The sequence below is a fragment of the Buteo buteo genome, chromosome 18, assembly GCF_964188355.1.
Source record: "Buteo buteo chromosome 18, bButBut1.hap1.1, whole genome shotgun sequence".
NCBI classification, from domain to species: Eukaryota; Metazoa; Chordata; class Aves; order Accipitriformes; family Accipitridae; genus Buteo; species Buteo buteo.
In genome coordinates, this window is record NC_134188.1 from 3,904,018 (window position 1) to 3,926,807 (window position 22,790).

The following is a 22,790-nucleotide window of genomic DNA, read 5'->3' on the forward strand; positions in this document are numbered from 1 at the left end:
TGGGAGGAGGAGATGAAATACCCCTGAGCAATAGGTACATGCAGGAAAAATCACCACAGGCCTTGAAAAGCAGCTGGGAAGGCATTTTATGGGATGACCCAAAGCGTGCAAGGAGACAGAGACTGTCTGGAAATCTTCAGGTGGGGAGGAGAAGAAGTTTTTATGGCTGACCACGATTTAAAAAACTTGACCAAAGATAAACCATTACTAGGGCCTGGTGTTGAATTAAATTTTGCTTTGAGTCATAACTAAATCATCACAAAAAAAGGATTGCAGTGGAAACTGACATGATAAAATAGAACTGAGCTGCCATCTGTCTTTGAATACTTGAGTTTATGTAAATTTTTTCTAATATTCAAGCATGATTTGGAGTAAAGATCCGGCTTTATCTATACTGCAATATTTTGGCATATAAATTTCAATGAAAGCTATGCACTCCAAGACATGCAGAGAACTGTTTTTCCTCTTTTTAAAATGAACTAAACTGGTCCCTTCAATGCTTTATTTTTTTTCTAGTTAGCCCTTGTAGAGATCTTACTATGACAACAGAGCAGCAGGTCTCACACTGTCTGCCTGGCTCTCCTTTCCTTTTCTCTGCAAGTCCTAGAGCTTTTCCCACCCCTACCACTCATATCCCCTCCAGTCCCTGCTTTCCGTGACTGCTCAGCCCCCCTAAGTCCGTGCGAGCCCTTCGCTCCCTCCCAGGGATGCTGCCATGCCTCCCTCCAGCGAGGTCCCAGTTTTCCCACCTCACTCGTCCCCCAAATTGTGCACCCAGCCTCCGGTGGGGCGTACGGCTTTCGTTCTGCAGCACATCAGGCTAGACGGTAACTAATTCCTCCTAACCTTAAAGCCTGTGGCCGAATATGACAATATCCGTAGCGAGAAGAGAATTGAACCCTGGAATTTCAGGTACCTTGGAGTACCTGTTACTTCTCAGAAGAACTGCCCTCGTAGTGGTGAGAAGGTCCCAAACACACCAGTTTATGATGGGTACGTGTCCCAGAGAAATCCGCAGCATTACTTTTGTGCCTTTATTGTTTAAGTAGAGACAAACAGATGAAGCTGTGGAAATGAAATTCTTCCCATGTCCAAACCGTGAACCCCCCAGCAGGGGAACTCTAAGTTCCAGTTAAACTTTGAAGTACAAATGCACAGAGCTTGAAAGCAAATTTGATGCGGGAAAGAAAATGTTTCTGGAAAGGGGCTATTGAACTTTTTACATTCAAGAACAAAGATGAAGCATCCTTTTTTGCTCTTAATGTGGGGAAAGAGGCTTTCCGTGTCCAGGGGAATGGTCCCTCTCTCTGCTGGGAGCCTGAGGCTGTTCTAGCATCACCTGCTGAACTCAAGCTGCATGGACCCAACAGGGCGGTCCCTGACGAGCAGGGTATGAGTCTCATTAAGTTTTTGTGAGTAATGAATCATTTAATTTCACCTTTAGGAAGCATGACATGTGAGTGCAGGACCAGTCCTCGGCTGTTGTTCATCTTGGCACTAGTGCGAGGTGCTGGGGGTGTTATTCTGGTGCAGTTTCTGAGGATGAAAAGAACCAACAACCAGAAAGCTTTGTCTCGCTGTGAACATAGTTAGGAAGCACTTTGAGGTTGTTTGTTTGCTGCCTTGATCTAATACTGCCTCAATCCAATACTGGCTCTTACTAAACACAGTTTAAAATCCCATTGTCAAGTCCTCTAAGAGCTCACTGTCATGTTAAGAACCACCTCCAGCTTTTTGCCAACCTGTGTGACACCTCCTGAAGGCCGTTGGGCTTTAACCAATGCAGCTGAGAGCAGCATGTAAAGCATAATGCTCGACGCTGTTTTTAGAAATTACACGATTAAGTAAAAAAAAGTCAATCAGTAAAGGCTGTCTGAAATCCCCCTGGTGCTGCTTGGAGTGTGCAGCAAAAGGAGAGAGCCGAAAGGGAGGTATGAAATATCCAGCAATGACTGGCAATACACCGAAGATGTCATGGGCAGTGCTGTCACCGTGAGCACAGGAGAGGGAATGGGTGAAAACTGTATTTTCTCCCAGACCCAGCTCTGTGGGGTAACAGGCGATATAGGGATCTTGCAGCTGAATGCTATATGGGCATACAGAGCCCTGGCTGCGTATGGGACCCTGGTGAGACGCAGAGAGCTCCTCTGCCCAGGCCGTGCCGGTGCCGGAGGAGGCTGCCGGTGGCTGGTCTGGCCGTGCCGGGCAGGTTGGGGGACGAAGGAAAGGATCGAGTGATCCCCAGCTTTGTCGCTGCTCTGCCCGAAGGCTGCTGCTGTGAGCACCGGGTAAAGCCAGGCTGACGCAGGCTCGAGCCTGAGCAGAATGACCGTGGGGTTGTCCAGCCCTTTCGGCGCTCCTGAATTAAGACAGCCACTCGGCAAACTGAGCCGGAGACTCTTCATCACAGCAGAGAGCAAACCAGCCTGATTTCCTGGGAAAAGGATGTTAAAAGGAATCCCACTGGCTACGGAGAATTTTTCTCCCAGTTTTGCAGAGAAAGGATACCACTGCAGCATTCACAGGTACAGGGTGCAGAGGAATTAATTAAAGACAAAACAGTAGCTCTGCATTGGTCTTTAACAGGCTGCAAAACTCCCCCCTTTTCATTGGGTTTTTGTAGTGCTGAGCTCTGCATCCTCCTGTAAAGCTGTTCAGCGTTGAGTGTGTTCACCAGGCGCTTATAATGCTTCCTCCACAGTAACACCTAGACCAAATCCGAAATGCATTCGCCCTTTACGTACAGGGACCTTAACATCAGGTAAAGGGCTGGCTATTAAAAATACAGAAGGCAGATTTGCAAAGGCGCTACCAAGGCGGCCAAGTGCTGTTAAGCAAGAGAATACCATGTTTTGTTTTTCAGGGTTTTCCTTGCAGCAGGGACCGGTGGAAGTGCTGACACTCAGCGGACCTGGGCTGCTTCTTTGCCAACCAATGGCACAGCTGTCTCCTCTGTGGGAGCAAAATGTATTAAGATATGCTGGTATGGGAGTGCATAGAAAAGACTGGCAAAAATGGCAAGCAGGAGGAGCAGGAGAATAGATGTGAGGTGCTCTGGGTATTTTCTACTTCGCAGGTAGCCTTGGTGTAAACAAGACGGCTGTGCCGATGTCGAGGGCACACCAGCCTAGTTGGGATGGGGGGATGACTAAGGTCCCCTCAGCCTCCCCGCTAAATCTCTGTTTGGATGGTAGGTTCGTTAGGCAAAAAAACCCCCAAGCTGTGGGGGGAAGAAAAGCATTGAGAAAGAAAGGAAGAAATAGAGAAGAGCAGGAAAGTCAAATTTAAGGCTTCATGAAAAGGATTTGCTAAGAATCTTACATGCCATGGGATTTGTTAAGCAATACCAGTTCTGAGAGCCAAGTGGAGTGAAAGTTTAAAGTGTTTTAGGAGGAACCGACAGACTTGCAATCATCCCTGCAGGACTGATGAAATGTCTAGAGCTTTGCAGCACACCTGTGAAGAAGACCCACCAGGTTAATCCACCTCGGTTGTTTTTACAGAGCGTTTTCCCATGCCTGTCTGACAGGGCTGATCTACAACCCTTGACAAATAATTAGAGAAATAAAAAATTGTCGTGTTCTTCAGCCTGCGAGGAAATCTCCTTTTTTATCTCCCTTATTCATAAAAAAAACTGATTTGAGACACTTGCCCAGCAAAGATGATGTTTGTTATTCAACAGCTTATTGCTTAAAATTCCTGCTGCTAGGAAAACCAAACTGTCCTAATTTTCTGTGCAATAACCTCTTCGAGTGAGGGATCTAAACTTAGGCTTTACCCTGGTTTTGTTTGAAATCAGACCACGGTTTTAGATGAGCTGCGGGCTAGCGCTGCCCGGGAAGGATGCTGCTGGTCGGAGGCGGTGCGGAGGGTCTGCGGCACCAGGCTTGCTCTGGGGCGTACCAGGGAGACAAGATGTCTTGCTCTGACTTTTGGTGATCTCAGGGGCAGTTCTGCTCCCAGAGATGTCAACAACGTGAGCTCACTGGTTGCTGCGAGGGCAGCGATATAGTGTTGAATAATAAAGGATTCAGGGACTGTGGTATGATTTTGTCCAGGGAGCTCTACATGCCTATGAGCACACAGCTTGTAGCGGTATGCTGAGTTCCGCGTGGGTGTTTTATACCGGCTTTGAACCTATCTTGAAAATAATTAGAAGTTCACAAAGGTATTCGAAGCTATTTGTCTCCTCCTCAATAAATTTTTAAACATATTTGATAATTTCAGTAGGAAGAGAGCTCTTATGCAACATTTGGATACGTACTTCTTGAATAATTAATTGTACCCTGAAGGGGATGACTCAGTCAACTCAAACGTGGTTTGTATTTGTCTAATGTGGGCTATTTCTGTTTGTGTAATAGTTATTCCATGACATATATTACAAAGAGCGCATTTAAAAATAAATTCTAAAAAGACAGAATTAGGATAGTCTTGCAACATTACTCACAGCGCCTGAGATATAAAAGCCCAATATCCACTAATGAACATCGCATTTATTTCTTTACTTTGGTCTCAGTTCTTGCGAGAGGGGATGTAAATGACTCTCTGCTGCAGAGAGATGCTCTACGTCCACAGCGATACGGCCAGAACTTTGCTGAACATTTCTCAGTAGGAAAGATGGGCAACTGCAGCCTTGTCGCCTGCGTGTGGACCTCATACCTTTCTTCACCTCAACAGGTCCAACCGGTAGAGAGGGAGACCTGGGATCTATACACTGCTCCTCTGGTGACAGTGACAGTGAGATGTAAACATGGGATCTTAATGGTGGTGACCGTGTAAAATCACTTCCTCGGAGCTATTAAGACTGAAGTCTGACAGAATCATGGGTCTTTGAAACAGGTCTTACAAATGTACATACGTAATATAGAAGAACATAGATCTCTACATTCTTTTTGGGCACACACTTGACGGAGACTGCTACTGGAATTTGTTTTGGTTTTTTATTTGTGGATGAGAGAGGAGAATATATCATGGTTAACTGGAAATCTGCAATTAATAACTACTTTTTTCACTATTCAGGAGGACATAATGGAGAAAAGAACACTTTTTGGAGGGTCAGGGACATTGCAGAAAACAATATTAGTATCTTACAAATTTAAACAGCTTACAATTGTCTTCTCCAAGCTATCACCCACAGGTCAGCTCCCTGAGAGCTGACTAAAAAACAGTTTTATTGCCTCTTTAAATGATTCCAGTGAAAAAACTTTGCTCTGCTCAGCCCGGCCCTTGCACCCAGCAACCAGTAATTCCCCTGAAAGCTGATACAGAGCCACGGGAAACCAACACCCACGAGCGGCTCCTTGCAAGAGGGCACCAATTCAGAGCTCGCCGGCTGGTCCTGGTGTGCTCTGCACTTAGCGGTGGGGCTGCCGTTGAGCTAATTGGCTGCTCCCGAAGGGCTTTGAAGACACAAACTGGTTCTTCAGTCCTCTTGGGGCATCGCTGAAGAAATATCTTAATTTTTTTCTCACCGTGGAAGCAATTTCTTGTGAACATTAAGGGAGATATTTGCATGCCAATCCCTTAGATGCTTTGAACCCTCTGCTCAGCCTCAGCGCCAAACACTTTTCTCCCATTCTTTGCACCGGTAGAGAGGGTCTGGCACGGAGAAGCCTCCATCTGACCCGCAAATAACCAACACAACGAATTGTGAGCTTTTACGAGCAGATCGCCTGTGTGCTGGCAGAGGGCACTTCCACACCGGCAGGGAGTTGGAAAATCACCAATCCCTTCCCCAGCACCTCCAGCGTTAAACCTCCACCGTTCAAGCAATGCAACCCCCAGGAAGGCTGCGATAAAACCCTTACGCTAGGTACTGGTAATAAGCCCTGCAAGGGGGCAAAGTGTTAATTGAGAACAGACTCTCCTTCACAAGCAGAAGATTTAAACCCAGCAGATCACAGCGGTAAGTGCCCAATTAATCTCCAGCAAGATGAAGGCAGCAGGAGGAACGCGCCACATAACTCGTCGCCGGTACTGGGGGACCGATGTGGAGATCTGGAGAGCTAGGTACAGCGGCAGGGTGGCTGGAGGCAAAACCAAGCAGGAAAGTGAGATAATAGGTGAGACGGGCTGAGCAGCGATGCGAGGTAAGCGATGCAGACAGCCTGAGCATCTTCCTACAGGGGCATGAGCTGTGGATAACCTTTCTACGTACAGGGTACTGAGGCATTGAGGAGCTCGTGTGGGTCTCCAGCTCCCAGCGCTGTGGGCACCAGCCTCGCAGGGAAAAGAAACGGGCCTCTGGGTGGAGAACTTGCTCTGCAGAGCTGTGTAGGTGGGTTGAACCCTGGGGGGGGGGGTGGGGACTCGCAGAGGTTTTGTGCTGCTGCTGACAGGAACTTTAAAATGCGGTAGCATTTAGTATAAATGTTATACTTGAATCTCTTTGACATTTTCCCCTTGGTGCTAATTATTCCCAGCAGCTTCTCACCGCGCAGCAAATGCCTGGCACTGTGACAGTTATTAAAAACGCGTAAACAGGCTCTGGAGGAAAGTGCCTGGAGTCACCTTACCAGGTTAGAGAGAACCTGTCAAAGAAGTAAAAATAAATTAGATCTGAACCCCTGTTAGGCAGCTTCAGAGACTTTTCAGAGGCAGAAACTCAGGGAAGATCTTATCAATAAGTATCTGATGAAAGCATGTAGATTAGACAGAGCCAAAGCCTCCTCAGTGGTGGGCAGTGACAGGACAAGAGGCAATGGGCACAAACCGACACACAGGGAAGTCCAATTAAACCCTTTTATACTGAGAGGACGGACAAACACTGGCACAGGTTGCCTCGAGAGGCGGTGGGGTCTCCATCCTTGGAGATATTCACGAGCCACCTGGACGTGGTCCTGGGGAGGTGGCTTTAGGTGGCCCTGCTTGAGCAGGGGGGCTGGACCAGGCGACCTCCAGAGGCACCCGGGCTATTCTGCGATTCTGAATTCCTGTGCAAAGGTGCTGTTCTCTTGAGAACCTGTGCCATCAGGTTCTGCAGTTCAGTTTTGTGCTATGGGAACACACTTGCCTGTATGTGACAAGTTTGTTGTGTACCTCTCAGTACTCAGGTTATGAGAAAGTGAAAAATCACTCCCTGTTCACCTCTCCCGTACCATTGATTAGATGGATTTCTGCCCCACTCACGCCTTTTCAAATAGATACTTCTAGCCTATTTACTCATCACCAAACAAAAACTGCTACATATTTTTACAGATCCTTATCACCCTTCACATTGTTTGTCACTATCTTTAGAAATAAAACCGAGGAAGTTCTGCAATGTTACTTTTTAATCTGAAAGGAAGATATTTCCTACTTAAACAAGTGCTGACAAGCAAACAACTCCAGGGGCCGTAAGAATCTGACTCATCTCACTGCATTTAATATTTCTGTTCAGTATCTCTTCACATGCAATACAGGCACCGACAATGCAACGAGCCAGGCCACATTATCGCTTCTTGGGATCTATTCAGTCCCGCAGCTGGACTCTTCTGTGGTACCACCTTGCCTTTTTCATCACACGGAGAGTTGTAGTGCTTGAATAGAGCTTTCCAAGAAGAGCAGTGCTTTTATTATGTTTGCCCACGGAGCCATAAGCCACGTTGGCTGTGGTGTTTAAAACTGGCTGTAATTTCAGCTATTTTGGGATCTTGCCTGCGGACAGGTGGATGTAAAGGTGGAAGTTAACCCACCCACTCAGAGTCCCAGCTCTGCAGAGGCTGGAGAACAATCGCAAATTTACACACAAGGAACCAAAGCAATGAATGGCAGCATGAGCTTGTCCATTGTTAAGGTAAATCTACAATCCTTTGTCCTAGCAGCGATGAGTACGATAGAAACTTCTCAGAAAGGTTTGCTAAGACTGACTCCGATATGGAGACCAGTATCTGAATGTATGAGCCTATGGCTGCGTGCACTAATGTGAGGACGTAAAAGCTGCACAGACTTTGGTATGTTTTTACAGCTTAATTTCAGTATCTCTTTCCTTTCCTTTCTGCATTTCTACAATCTCTAGCCTCTTCACTGTAACCCCCCGACCTTCCAGGCTATTCATTCAAGACACCAGAAATATTTTAAGAATGAAGTGGCTGAATTGCTAACAAAGGTCATGAAAACACTCATTATAAACACCACCCACGACTATACTGGGAGGGCAGCAAATATTTTATCAGTTTTTGAAAGACTGGCAGGACAATTACTGGCTTCTAAAGCAAGCATTCGTTGAAGTGTTAATTATACCACTTAGGTGAACAAGTGGCAAGACATGATAGAGGTAAGCCAGCTCTTGTAAAACAAAATCATGTCTTATTCTGATAGGACTTTTAATATTTTTCAGACATTCAAACTGCACTTGACAGAGTTCCTCACCAGAAGATAATCACCTGGTAATTACGGGATGGTTTCCCACATTTTATTTGGTTAAAAAAATGTATTTCACTGTTTATTAAGTGTAAAGTCATTCCAGAACTAGCATTTGTAAGATCAGAAGCATTCTGGTTAACATACAATCCATCAACAGGAAAATTCTCACCTTAACAAACCTTAATGGAAGGAGAAAGAACAAATTAATAACTTGGTTTGTTGGGACAAGAGACAGACCGAGAATTTCCCAGCAGAGCGAGGCGAATGGGCAGAATGAGGCCATGGGACCAGAGTGTAGGCTGAATCAAAGCACTGCGCCTGGAGCAGAGCTCCTGATCTGCTCCATGTGGAGGGCTACCTCAAATAAATATCCCTGACGAACAGAGCCATACTTGTTCCCAAACGCAAGCGAAGGGAGCTTGCAAACAGACCGTTAGATGAGTAGTCTAAGAAGTCTTTGGGAAAAAAAAGGCTGGTGAATTGGCCGACATCGCCCATCAGCACTTGTGATCGACTGTCCTTAATAAGCACAGAGCTACTAACGCCTCCTGAGCTATAACTGAGCTTGACCTGACATGGGCTATTATTTCCCCTATTTCCTTAGTGTTACATTCTGTATCACTTCTGCTACCTCGCTAGCTAGGGAACAGTTAACTTACTTGAAGCAGGACCACTGAGAGCTCTCCTTAAGACAATCAAAGAACTCACTAGGTCTTCAGTCGTACAACTTTCCCTCTTTCCTGAGGGATACATGCTGTATCTCTTGCCATTCTGCCAGGCTTTTGGGGAGCAGGTACCGGACACTATCATGCAGCACCCCTGTGAAGATGGGGTGCAGTGCTTGCCTAGCCTGTAGAACGAGGGCTAACACATGAGTTCCTGCTATGAGGACCTTGATGGGCTTCAGTATGAAGAGAGTGATTAGGCTTTCACCTGGAGGCTGTCCCAACTAGAATCCAATGAAATACCCAAATGATCCAATGTATCGTCCAAAGCTCACATGGCCCATTCCCTTCGTCTTTGACCATGGTCCACAACTGCTACATTTCAAAAGGAATTTCAAGAGTAAATGGCAAGGATGGCTGAGAACTTGAGTTGTAACATTGGCTATGGTTGGTGTTGGCTTCTTACTTCAGCATCTTTTCTTTCCATTATTTCAGTCCTTCTGAGTTAGATCTGAGTATACAGCATAAATATCAGCCCACTTCATTACTACTGTCACACGAAGAGAAGGCACCTTAACACTTTGTCCCATGGTATCAATGAGCAACTTATGTTCCTAGAAAGTCACGGTTGTTTGAAATACATGCAAGAGAAGTGGGCATAAACTAGTTGATGATGCATAATAATTTTCCCAGCTTTATTGGCTTTTTATTATGACAGTTAACAAACTGCTTACGCTCTAGATTTTTTTTTTGGTAAGTCACGTCTGTAAAATATTAACAACCTACTACTTTTTACTTTTTTTGTGCTGTTCTGTGTAATAGCTGGGTTCTTAAAGTCTTCAGACTTACAAAAACATTGCTTTAAAAATTTATTTCTCACAGGAATAGCTTAGCATTAATTTTTTTTTAGCTTGCAAAAGCAGCATGCCTATAGATTTTCCATAAAGAATGTTTCAGGATACTCCCTTGACGTTATTTCCTATCACTCCTCACCATAGCCTGCCTTCCAAACCAGTTCCTCCTTCCTTTTGACTATGAATCTTTTTAGCCTCTGTATGCATTTGCATAATGTCTACTTACCTTTTCATCTTTAAATGTATTGTGTTGCATATTTTCCCCTGGTATCCAGAACTAACCAGTATACAGACACTCCACCAAAGCTGCTTCATTCTTGCCATCCAAGTGCAGGTCCTAGTTAATCTCATGAGATTTCTTCTGCTGATTTCAATGGAGGCACTGCTGCTTCCTGACTAACAGGGCACAAATAAACAAGTATGAGTCAAGGGAATCAGCAAAAGCAGCTAGATGCAAACAGACGGTTCACCTCTCTCTTCTTCCTCTAGTCCCATGGGTCATTAGGCGCACAGGTCTCTTCCTGTAAACCACAGACTGAGATTTGAAAAGCGTGAGGAATTTTCTTCTTGGGACAGAATTTAAATCATCGAGCAGTTAGTTACATGACGGCTACCACTGTAAGACCGTGTATTAACAAAGCTAGTCTTTATACATGCACATAACATGAAACAAATTGATATAGAAAAAATAACTACCTACAAATCAATACTGCATCTCTTTTTTTGCTGAATGAAATGATTACTTAAGGATATCATCCTCAATGTGACTGGGGAGGTGAATTTATTCTATACTGACAAGGTAGGTGTGTGCACCTGGGTCGTGGGGACGGTGAAGCAACCATGCTGCTGTGACTGAGGACCCAAGAGCCAAGCTGCACCAGGCAGCATTAATGGCAGAGATTCAAGTGCTCTTGGTTTCCTCAGTAAATGTATGATGAGGTGGCATCATCAGGGAGCATTTTGCTCATTATTCTAAATTCCTCCTTTAGTTTCATATCAACAATAAGTAGAAGCCATTCCATTAAAGCAAACTCATATATTTATTATCATGGAGTCCAGCGAACAACAGCCTTCAGAGTTTTACGGTGTTGTAAAAAGCAAACCTCTTGCTACTTTTCCATGTTTTTTGGTAATGAAGTGGTATTACTGGCTTTGGAGGAGGCAGTTCACAGAAGCCTGTTATGGTAGTCCTTACCAAGTGCTGATCTCACTTTCTGGGAATCTAATGGCATGGCATCTTGGGTCTCTGGCTGAGACATATTCTAGTTCCAGCCATGATAATTAAAGTCCTAAACCATGAGAAATTAAGAAACTGAAAAGAAAGTCATTTGGACTCCTCCCTCCAGTCAGCAGTCATTAGAGCTGGTGCTAGGGCAAAGTTTTCCTGCACAAAAAGAAAGTTACCCATCTGGCAAGCTGCCTCAGACTCTCGCCCATTTTCCTTCTCACAGAGGAAGAGACAGACAAAGGTCAGGTCTTTTTGGGTCTCTCCATGCCTGGGCCATCTCCAGATGTAGGGAATAGATTCACAGTCCTCATTCGCACTTGTGATCAAATGTGGGACTCAAATACTTTTGTCACTCATCATTTACATACCCTACTATATTAAAGGCACCAGTATTTCAAGATTTTTCTTTGCTCCTGAAAGCAGATTAATCAACCAACCAAATTATCAAGAGAATTCCATGAAAAAAATATCTGAATACATGGTAATTTTTTATGTTATAAACATTAAAAACAAACCATCAGTAACGATCCCCAGATTTTCTTTTTCACACTACAGTTCTGGAATGTCCCAGAAAAAGGAACTTCAAGCAATCAACCAACTTTGCAGTCCCGTTTTAATCTGCCTGTTACAGCAATTGTGAATTCCCATTCTCTTGCTTTGCTTTAATGTTACACCATTTATAATACCCTTGATTTTCCTTAAAAACATTAGTACTGTTCAGGCTCATTAACGCTCAGTTTTGTCTTTAGGTTTCAGATTGTGACAGCCTTGCTGACTCTTCTAAAATTTAACATAGAAGGCTTCACATCTAGTTTTCAGAAACTCTCTGGGATTCTCTGCTTGAAAAAAAAAATCTTAAAATTTTTTACTTCATGGAATAAAAGGTCACTGTTGTCACACTGCTGCTAGGGTTCCACATCATTAGTTATGTCTCAAAAGTCAGTGTTTTGGGGGCAGAATACTTGAGTAAATTACTGCTTCATTGCTTTCAAAACTATGAAGATGGGAATCAGAAGTCTAATGCTTACTAATACCTCCAGAATCCTTGCCGTAAAAACCCAGAGCTAATGGCAAGAGAAAAGGTGAACTTTAAGACAGCTACTATTACATTTGTCAGACCAGAAAAGTCTGAGTAAGCAAGCAATGAATGAGTTGATGGCTCCCAATCTCTAAATTTAAAGACAGAAGCCTACAAGTGCAACACAGCATGGACCCAAAGCTAATTGTCTTTGCCTAACCTATTCTACCTCCACAGGGCCCAAGGAGATGTGAAATATGACCAGTTTGAAGTTGGAAGTGACTGGACTGTGTTGCAAGACCTCTGGACAATTTGATAATGACATTTATTTTGTGATAGTATCAAGATTCCCAAACACGAGGTGTCCATTGCAACAGCATATTTCATTTGCACAAAACTAGAGACTTGAAAATTAATCTAATCTGGGGAAGCGTGTCAGGACAGAATATGAAAAAAAAAAAGTTTAAGCTGCCTTTTGGTACAACTGACCATAGAATACTACTCAGGTGATAAAATTATGACACGGGTGCTTAAATAATCCTCTACTTGGTTTGCAAAGAGGAAGAAGGCACAAAAGGTTAAAGAAGAATGCTTTTATTCAGCTTTCAGCTCTCACAGTTCTAAACAGTAAACATAATTAACAATTCACCCATGGTACCGGAGAAGATAGTCCTGGTATCAGTAAAATGTCTACTGTTTAAGGCACTGATAGTGGGAATTAAAATGAAAAAAGACATAACATGGGTTGCTCCTATTTAATCAGAATTTGAATCTACTACGGATATGTGCTTGCTATTCAAATGCTTAAAATTCCACAAGCTATATTCACAAACAAATTTTTATACAACTTCAGCAATTACTGAAACAGGAATCAATGGCTCCCCTACTTTGACTTAAGAGCAAGTATTGCATTACTTTGGAGTGGAATCAATTTTTAACCTACTAAAGAAAACAAAACACAAATTACTTCAGCAGTATGGCTTTAAGACCCTGTATTTGGTTACAATACAGCAAGCAAAGTTAAGAAACAGCATACAAGTGCCATATACTGTCATCTTAAAAGGAGCAGTTTTACAATATAAAAATTAGTTTAGAACATACTAAAGCCAGTTTTTGTACAAACATTTTTACAAAACTGAATTACTCTGTCCTGGTTTCAGCTGGGATAGAGTTAACTGTCTTCCTAGTAGCTGGTACAGTGCTATGTTTTGAGTTCAGTATGTGAAGAATGTTGATAACACTGATGTTTTCAGTTGTTGCTCAGTAGTGTTTAGACTATAGTCAAGGATTTTTCAGCTTCTCATGCCCAGCCAGGGCACAAGAAGTTGGCACAGGACACAACCAGGGCAGCTGACCCAAATTGGCCAACGGTGTATTCCATACCATGGGACGTCCCATCTAATACAGGAACTGGGAAGTGGGGGCAGGGAATCGCCGCTCGGGGACTAGCTGGGTGTCGGTCGGCGGGTGGTAAGCAATTGCCCTGCGCATCATTTGTACATTCCAATCCTTTTATTACTACTGTTGTCATTTTATTAGTGTCATCATTATCATTATTAGTTTCTTCTTTTCTGTTCTATTAAACCGTTCTTATCTCAATCCACGAGTTTTACTTCTTTTTCCCAATTTTCTCCCCCATCCCACTGGATGGGGGGGAGTGAGTGAGCGGCTGCGTGGTGCTTAGCTGCTGGCTGGGGTTAAACCACGACAGTCCATTTTGGCGCCCAATGTGGGGCACGAAGGGTTGAGATAACGACAAACCTGACCAGAGCTTGTTAAAACAAATTTGTTCTAAGCTTTCATTATGTTGATGTACGTCGAGTTGTTGCTCTGGTTTTTAAAGCTCTGTTATGTATCACCTCGTTTGCTGTATGTAGTTCCTCTTCTGCTGCTTATCATCTGTGGGAGGTGGATTAAGGTTTTCGCTTTGATGTATGGTATAATACTGGTTTATGGTATAATAAAGTCATCGGCTGTGGGATTAATCCGGTATTTGCACTTAGCATTGTCACCTTTATACTGCGGGAGCCATCTGTGGGAAACTATTAATAATTATACCATTTACCTTTCCTCCATGGAAAACCAGTCTATGGGTGGGGTACCCTTCTTCCCCTCTCCTTTCTCCTTCAGTCCAGTTACAATGGTGTTTGAGAATTTTGAAAAATTTGAATACTCCTGGGATGTTGGGACTAGCACGGTCCTAGCCCTACTGCTAGGAATTAGCATACTTCCGAATGTGGTTCAGCTCTCGTTTAAGGTTAAACAGCTATTTAAGAAGATCACCCAGAGATGTGCCCCAAGGCTGGACAATTATGAGTGGCAGGGTGTGTGGGGTAGTATGGGCAAGTACCTAGAAAAGTGGGCACCTCCAATGTTTTGGAAAAGGTATGCTGTCACCCTGGCAGCTCCAGAGAGATACAAATCACTGCAACGTGCTGGGGCCTGTCCCATGCCTATCGAGCCCTGTTCGACACCACTCAGTACCCTCAAGGGGAAGAGAAAGTCTCTGGACCTAACAACAAAACGATGAGCACCGTGGCCACCCAAACCTCGGCAACAGGTGCTGCGGCCCCTCCAGGCCCGGCAACGAGCATTGCAGGCACCCAGACCTTGGCGACAGGCACCGTGACCCCTCCAGCCCCGGCGATGAGAACTCGGGCTACCCAAACCTCAGCAACAGGCACTGCAGCCCCTCCAGCCCCGGCAACGAACACGGCAGCTACCCAAACCTTGGCAATGGGCACTGCGGTCCCTCCAGCCCCAGCGACGAGCACTGCTGCTACCCAAACCTCGGTGACAGACACTGCGGTTATCCAAAACCCGGTGAGCGATACTGCAACTGAACCAGTGGACCAACCTGTGCCAGTATCAGTTGCCCCTGTACAGAAAAAGAAATATACAAAAAAAATCAGTTCGCTTAGCAAAGGATGAAGATGAACCAGGGCCATCATGGGAACTGGAGGAAGAGGCAGAACCAGAGGTAATAACCCGATCCCTATCCTTGAGTGAGCTGCGGGATTTGCAAAAAGACTTTGGCCGCCGTATAGGTGAGCATATTATCACCTGGCTCCTCTGATGCTGGGACAATGGGGCTAATAGCTTGGAATTAGAAGGTAGGGAAGCCAACCAGTTGGGATCGCTTGCCAGGGAAGGTGGCATTGACAAGGCAATTGGATGAGGGTCACAAGCCATCAGCCTCTGGAGGCAACTCCTGTCAAGTGTGAAGGAAAGGTACCCCTTTAAGGAAGATGTTATATGTCAATCAAGCAAGTGGACCACCATGGAAAAAGATATTCAATATCTGAGGGAATTAGCTGTGCTAGAGATGATTCATCATGATCCAGACAACCCACAACTACCCAAAGATCCAGACGAAGTCCAATGCACACGACCCATGTGGCGGAAGTTTGTACGGAGCGCACCATTGTCCTACGCCAACTCACTGGCAATAATGGCCTGGAAAGACGAAGAGGCACCGACAGTGGATGAAGTGGCTCGCCAACTCCATCAATACGAAGAAAATCTCTCCTCCTCCCTACAAGCCTGCGTTTCAGCTGTGGAGAAGCTGTCCGAGGATTTCCAGCAATTCAAAGAGGATATGTCCTACTCCACACATGCAAGGACCAATGTCTCAGCTATTAGGAGTGAGCATTCCTCTGCCCAAGAGAGAGAATATAGAAGGTACACACCGCGAGGTGCCCTGTGGTTTTACCTATGTGATCATGGAGAGGACATGAGGAAATGGGACGGAAAACCTACCTCGGTCCTAAATGCACGGGTACACGAGCTGTGAGGAAAAACCACCACAAAAGGGGATTCTACCAGGAAAAATGCCGCTCCAGTTTCCAAACAGAGTAGAAGGGCTGATTTTATTTCCGATCCTCTTGAAGGGAATTCTGAGCCAATTTACGAGAAGTGAATACTGAATACTCTGACCAGAATTAGAGGGGCCCTGCCTCCAGCCAGGTGGAGGAAAGGGATAACCGGGTCTATTGGACTGTGTGGATTCGATAGCCTGGCACGTCAGACCCACAGGAGTATAAGGCTCTAGTAGACACCGGTGCACAGTGCGCTCTAATACCATCAAGTTATAAAGGGGCAGAACCCATTTGTATTTCTGGTGTGATGGGGATCTCAAGAGTTAACTGTATTGGAAGCTGAAGTAAGCCTAACTGGAAATGAGTGGCAGAAACACCCCATTGTGACTGGTCCAGAGGCTCCGTGTATCCTTGGCATAGACTATCTCAGGAGGGGGTATTTTAAGGACCCGAAGGGGTATCGATGGGCTTTCGACATAGCTGCCTTGGAGACGGAGGGCACTGAACAGCTGTCTACCCTGCCTGGCCTCTCTCAAGACCCTTCGATTGTGGGGTTGCTCAAGGTTGAAGAACAAGTGCCAACTGCTACCACGACAGTGCACCGGCGGCAATATCGCACCAACCAAGCCTCTCTGATTCCCATCCACAAGTTGATTCACCAACTGGAGAGCCAAGGAGTGATCAGCAAAACTCGCTCACCCTTTAATAGTCCCATATGGCCAGTGCGGAAATCTAATGGGGAGTGGAGACTAACAGTTGACTATCGCGGCCTGAATGAAGTTACACCACCGCTGAGTGCTGCCGTTCCAGATATGCTAGAACTTCAATACGAACTAGAGTCAAAGGCAGCCAAGTGGTATGTCACAACTGACATTGCTAATGCATTTTTCTCAATCCCTCTGGCAGCAGAGTGTCGTCCACAATTTGCCTTTACTTGGAGGGGTGTCCAGTACACTTGGAATCGATTGCCCCAGGGGTGGAAACACAGCCCCACCATTTGCCATGGACTAATCCAGACTGCACTGGAAAAAGGTGAAGCTCCGGAACACCTGCAGTACATTGATGACATCATCGTATGGGGCAACATGGCAGAAGAAGTCTTTGAGAAAGGGAAGAAAATAATCCAAATCCTTCTGAAAGCCGGTTTTGCCATAAAAGAAAGTAAGGTCAAGGGCCCTGCACAGGAGATCCAGTTTTTGGGAATAAAATGGCAAGGCGGACGTCGTCAGATCCCAATGGATGTGATTAACAAAATAGCAGCTATGTCTCCCCCAACTAATAAAAAGGACACACAGGCCTTCTTAGGTGTTGTGGGGTTTTGGAGAATGCATATTCCAAATTACAGTTTGATTGTAAGCCCTCTCTATCAAGCGACCAGGAAGAAGAATGATTTTAAATGGAGTCCTGAACAACAAGAAGCCTTTGAACAAATTAAACAGGAGATTGTTCATGCAGTAGCCCTTGGACCAGTCCGGACAGGACAAGATGTTAAAAATGTGCTCTATACTGCAGCTGGGGAGAATGGCCCTACCTGGAGCCTCTGGCAGAAAGCACCTGGGGAGACCCGAGGCCGACCCCTGGGGTTCTGGAGTCGAGGATATCGAGGATCCGAGGCTCGCTATACTCCAACTGAAAAAGAGATATTGGCAGCATATGAAGGAGTTCGAGCCACCTCAGAAGCGCTTGGTACTGAAACACAGCTCTTCTTAGCACCCCGACTGCCAGTGCTGGGCTGGATGTTCAAAGGGAGGGTCTCCTCTACACATCACGCGACTGATGCCACGTGGAGTAAGTGGATTGCACTGATCACACAATGGGCTCGCATAGGAAACCCCAGTCGCCCAGGAATTTTAGAAGTGATCACGGACTGGCCAGAAGGCAAAGATTTTGGAATGTTGCCAGAGGAGGAGGTGGCACGTGCTGAAGAAGCCCCGCTGTATAATAAACTGCCAGAAAATGAGAGGCAATATGCCCTGTTCACTGACGGATCCTGTCGCATTGTGGGAAAGCATCGAAGGTGGAAAGCTGCTGTATGGAGTCCTACACGACAAGTTGCAGAAACTGCTGAAGGAGAAGGTGAATCAAGTCAGTTTACAGAGGTGAAAGCCATCCAGCTAGCGTTAGATATTGCTGAAAGAGAAAAGTGGCCAGTGCTCTATCTCTATACTGACTCATGGATGGTGGCAAATGCCCTGTGGGGGTGGTTACAGCAATGGAAGCAGAGCAACTGGCAGCGCAGAGGTAAACCCATTTGGGCTGCTGCACTGTGGCAAGATATTGCGTCCCGGTTAGAGAATCTGGTTGTAAAAGTACATCATGTAGATGCTCACGTACCCAAGGGTCGGGCCACTGAAGAACATCGGAACAACGAACAGGTGGATCAGGCTGCCAAGATTGAAGTGGCTCAGGTGGACCTGGACTGGCAACATAAGGGTGAGCTATTTCTGGCTCGGTGGGCCCATGATACTTCAGGCCATCAGATGCAACATATAGATGGGCTCGAGATCGAGGGGTGGACCTGACCATGGACACTATCGCACAGGTTATCCATGAATGTGAAACGTGTGCTGCAATTAAGCAAGCCAAGCGGTTAAAGCCCCTGTGGTATGGAGGGGGATGGCTGAAATATAAATTTGGGGAAGCCTGGCAGATTGACTATATCACACTCCCACAAACTCGCCAAGGCAAGCGCTATGTGCTTACAATGGTGGAAGCAACCACCGGATGGCTGGAAACATATTCTGTGCCCCATGCCACTGCCTGGAACACTATCCTGGGCCTTGAGAAGCAGGTCTTGTGGCGACATGGCACCCCAGAAAGAATTGAGTCAGACAACGGGACTCATTTCCGAAACAAACTCATAGACACCTGGGCCAAAGAGCATGGCATTGAGTGGGTGTATCATATCCCCTATCATGCACCAGCCTCTGGGAAAATTGAGTGATACAATGGACTGTTAAAGACTACATTGAAAGCAATAGGGCGTGGAACTTTCAAACATTGGGATACACATTTAGCAAAAGTCACCTGGTTAGTCAACACCAAAGGATCTGCCAATCGGAGTGGCCCTGCCCAAACAGAATTTTTACATACTGTAGAAGGGGATAAAGTCCCTGTAGTGCACATGAAAAATATGTTAGGGAAAACAGTCTGGGTTACTCCTGCCTCAGGCAAAGGTAAACCCATTCGTGGGATTGCTTTTGCTCAAGGGCCTGGGTGCACTTGGTGGGTGATGCGAAAAGATGGAGAAGTCCGATGTGTGCCTCAAGGGGATTTGATTTTAGGTGAAAATAGCCAGAATTAAACTGTATGATATTAGTTGCTATATAACCTTGCTACTGTATGTTATCATTACTATAATTGTTATATGCTATATCCATAGTACTATAGTAAGAATCACTTAGATCAAGCAAGAAAGAACTGTGATAAAACTGAGCAAAGCGCAGTAGTGATGGAACCAGAACTGACTTCAGCATGCAACAATCCAACAGTGCACACCATCCTCCTGCTGCGTCAAATGTCATCTGCTTGTCACACCGCACTGAAGCCCAATTCTGCTCTACCGACTGAGAGGACTTTGCACCATCCCTCCTGCCCAGACAGACTGGTATGACAGATGGAGCCCAGAGTCAGAAACTAAATGAACTCAACAAACATTTTATGAACATAACCCATGAACTAAAGGAATGATATCTCTGTGTGTATACATATATATATATATATATATATCATTGTTCATATGTCTCAAAGGGATGGAAAGGTGATGATGACTGATCAGGATGTAACTAATGTAACTAAAGGTATGGGAACTGAGCATGACATCAGTGGTATAGAATAAGGGGTGGATACTGAAACATCAGTGTTATCAACATTCTTCGCATACTGAACTCAAAACATAGCACTGTACCAGCTACTAGGAAGACAGTTAACTCTATCCCAGCTGAAACCAGGACATACTCAAAGAAAAAAAAAATCAAGAACATTTTAAATATGAATCACTCTTTACATGTTGTGTGCATAAAATTACTTATCTTGATGATATAAATTAGGAATACTACAAACTTTTTAAAGCTGGCATCCATATACTACTGAAATGCACACATCAGAAATACTGAAGTGTTAGTTCTGCAAAAATCCTTAAGTCACATTTATACTTGCCAAATAGATACACAGTGACTTAGGTTTCTAAAGGAGCCACAGTGACCTCCCGTGGCCACCTCAGAAATCCCTGTCCTTAACCTTTTTTTCGATTTTGAACATGATATTCCACATAAATGCTAATAAACTTAAAAGGTGTAACAGTGATTCACGCTTGGTCCCTCTATCCCAGGAAATGACAATACTTCTATTTGAAATGAGTATAAAGGAACATAGCCTTCACACGGTCTAGCTCCTGGTTGCAGAAACAAAGCCATGTCTCCTCTCTGATCTATCAAGAACCTATTCCAGAACAGTTTAGAGAACTGTCTTCTGTGGGTCAATGAGAGATGGTGTTCAACAGATATTCAACACACGTTCAATATTAGGCGCCCAAATATGTAACTTCGGCTTTTGAGAGAACAAAGGAAGGAAATGTAAATTGATGCTGTCTGACTTGAAGTCCAAACCAGAACGCAGATAAAGTGGTATGAGACATTTTAAATGTGTGTCAAGTTCATTGGTATACAAAGCCCCAAGACATCTTAAAAAGAAACCAAGTTTAACAAAAGAATCCAAAAGTCAATTAGGTGCCTTCTTCCATTGCTCTGAAGGAACGTAACGGGAACAAAACATTGTCTTCTATGTCATGAACAGATGAACAATGTGAGAACAACACAAAAATCACAGTAGTAACTGTCTCTCATCTGCAGTACATTACTCAACACTTACATTCTTCTACTGCTTATAAATCCTCTCTGTTATATCCAGCTTTCTTTCCATTAAGTGACTCTTCTGTGTTTGGTGCCAGCCATGTGAAATATACCTTCACCGGATCAATATTCCAATGCTTGTGAAACGATACTGGAATTTGATGAGAAAGGTAGCCTTTTGGGTAGTCCATTGGCCTTGCCTAAGATGGAAGAATAAACCAAACCCAGTAGTACTCAGTGATGAAGCATAATTTTAGAACAAGAAAGTATCACCGTTCAATGGCCTCTGCATGATAACGAAGCAATGTGGCATTGACAAAATATACAAGATGATAACAAAGGGGTTTTTACATCATTCTATTATATCAGTTGATAGGCATTAGTTTAGAACTTCAACTCATGCTGCAGTGATCATGCTATGAAGTACACTGATATTAAACATACCCCATTTCTCAGGATGAAATGGTCACCATCTATGAAAGCAAGTGATAAACAGTGTGGTTTGTATTGCATCTTTTTAAATATACAGTTTCTTTGGTGATGAAAAGATTTTAAGTAATACGTTCTTGCTTCTCCTCTTATTAAGAGTTGCCAGCACTGCCAGTGTGATTGTAGGATCCTTCTAAGGCCATAAGCAGCCAAAATGTATGAAGTTTTATGATGGGGAAAGGTTACCAAATGCAGGAAATACTGTGATGCTGGAAAACTGCATTGTTATTCTTTATCAGATTATATCAAAAGAGACAGAATTACATGATGCAGCTGACTTGTTAACGCACCAAGCATGTTTCATTTCCTCTGACATTTTAATGGCATGTCAGCACATCATTATATAAAAAGGCCCCACCTGTAGTGGTCCCTGGTAAAATAACTAGATTTTGCCACGAGTTTTTGCAAAGAGAAATGCATGAAAGGCACACATTTATTTTTTTTTCTAGATGTAAAACACAAGAAGAAAATTGAGTGATTTGGATACTGAATCACTGATTTGATGCCTAAGCTAGTAACTGATTTAATTGTGCATGCTTCACCCACTTATGGCCATATTAATGAATTCTATATGCTGTGTTCTTCATGCAGTTCCATATACACTCCCGTCATAAAATCAGGCAACAGAATTTGACATTAAGAAATCTGAATATGTGTTGTTGATGTGGGGGTTTTTTTGATATTTAAACCACGGAGTGCTTATTTTTAAAAATTCCACTGGAGAAATCAAGAGGGAGCCTATCTCCCTCAAGACCTTTGAAAAAAACTTTAATGAGCATTTAGGTTTCAAAAACCTGAAGAATTTAATTTGGATAGAGACAGGTTTTAGATCCAAGACTGAAGATTTTTGCTCTTTGAAAATCAATCAGCTTTTTATTGAGCTATAGAAAAAATTTTGGTGTTTTGATAATTCTAAAAAAACGAGATCTGCTCTAATAACTATCATTTTTATTACATTGCTCTCTAAGAATCATTGCTTTATAGGTGGCTGACCTTAAGATATAAATTCCCTGAATTTCTTCTTCCTTACATTTTGTGGAATCAATTATTGTAATCTTTGTGCTTTTTTTGTGCTAGAATTTGTATTTGCTATTCTACAAAAGCCAAATACTTTGCTCTTGCCCAGATTTTATATTTTAAGACCACAATCCTGGCTGCTACTCAACATGGGAAGGTTCCTGTTCTCTTTAAGAGTATCATCACATCAAAAGCCTCTGGTTTTTGAAGGTATCTACCTTAGCATGAAGCAAACAGGAAATCAGTAAGAGTGAGCGAACACTGTTACATCGTAGACACTCTAAGGATGAAGATAACTTTGCTTCTGTTTCATAATATATACTCAGTAAAATTTTGGATTCATGTACTTCAAGAAACATTGTACATCATAATATTTCAGTCAAGTCTTTAAAAAAAAATTTTCTGGTTGACAGAAAATCCAATTTTTTTTTTTTTTCAATTTAAAAATATTTGTTGCATAATAGCGGAATTTGTAGAGAAAGCACACTCAATTTTTGTTCAGTAGTTT

General features: G+C 43.9%; 1 protein-coding gene across 2 annotated transcripts in view; it reads right to left on the reverse strand.

Annotated features, from left to right (window-relative positions):
• Positions 1–10,024: 10,024 nt before the first annotated feature.
• Positions 10,025–22,790, reverse strand: part of B3GLCT (beta 3-glucosyltransferase) — a 76,982-nt gene continuing 64,216 nt past the window's right edge. The window contains exons 15-16 of one of the 2 annotated variants that reach the window (XM_075050640.1): positions 20,796–20,976; positions 10,025–10,258 (exon numbers count right to left, since the gene is read on the reverse strand). In XM_075050640.1, coding sequence (XP_074906741.1) covers positions 20,809–20,976 — 168 coding nt within the window. In that variant the 3' untranslated portion in view covers positions 10,025–10,258; positions 20,796–20,808. Of the gene's footprint in view, positions 10,259–12,692; positions 20,977–22,790 lie in introns of those variants that run through there. The other variant, XM_075050639.1, reaches the window with a different exon arrangement.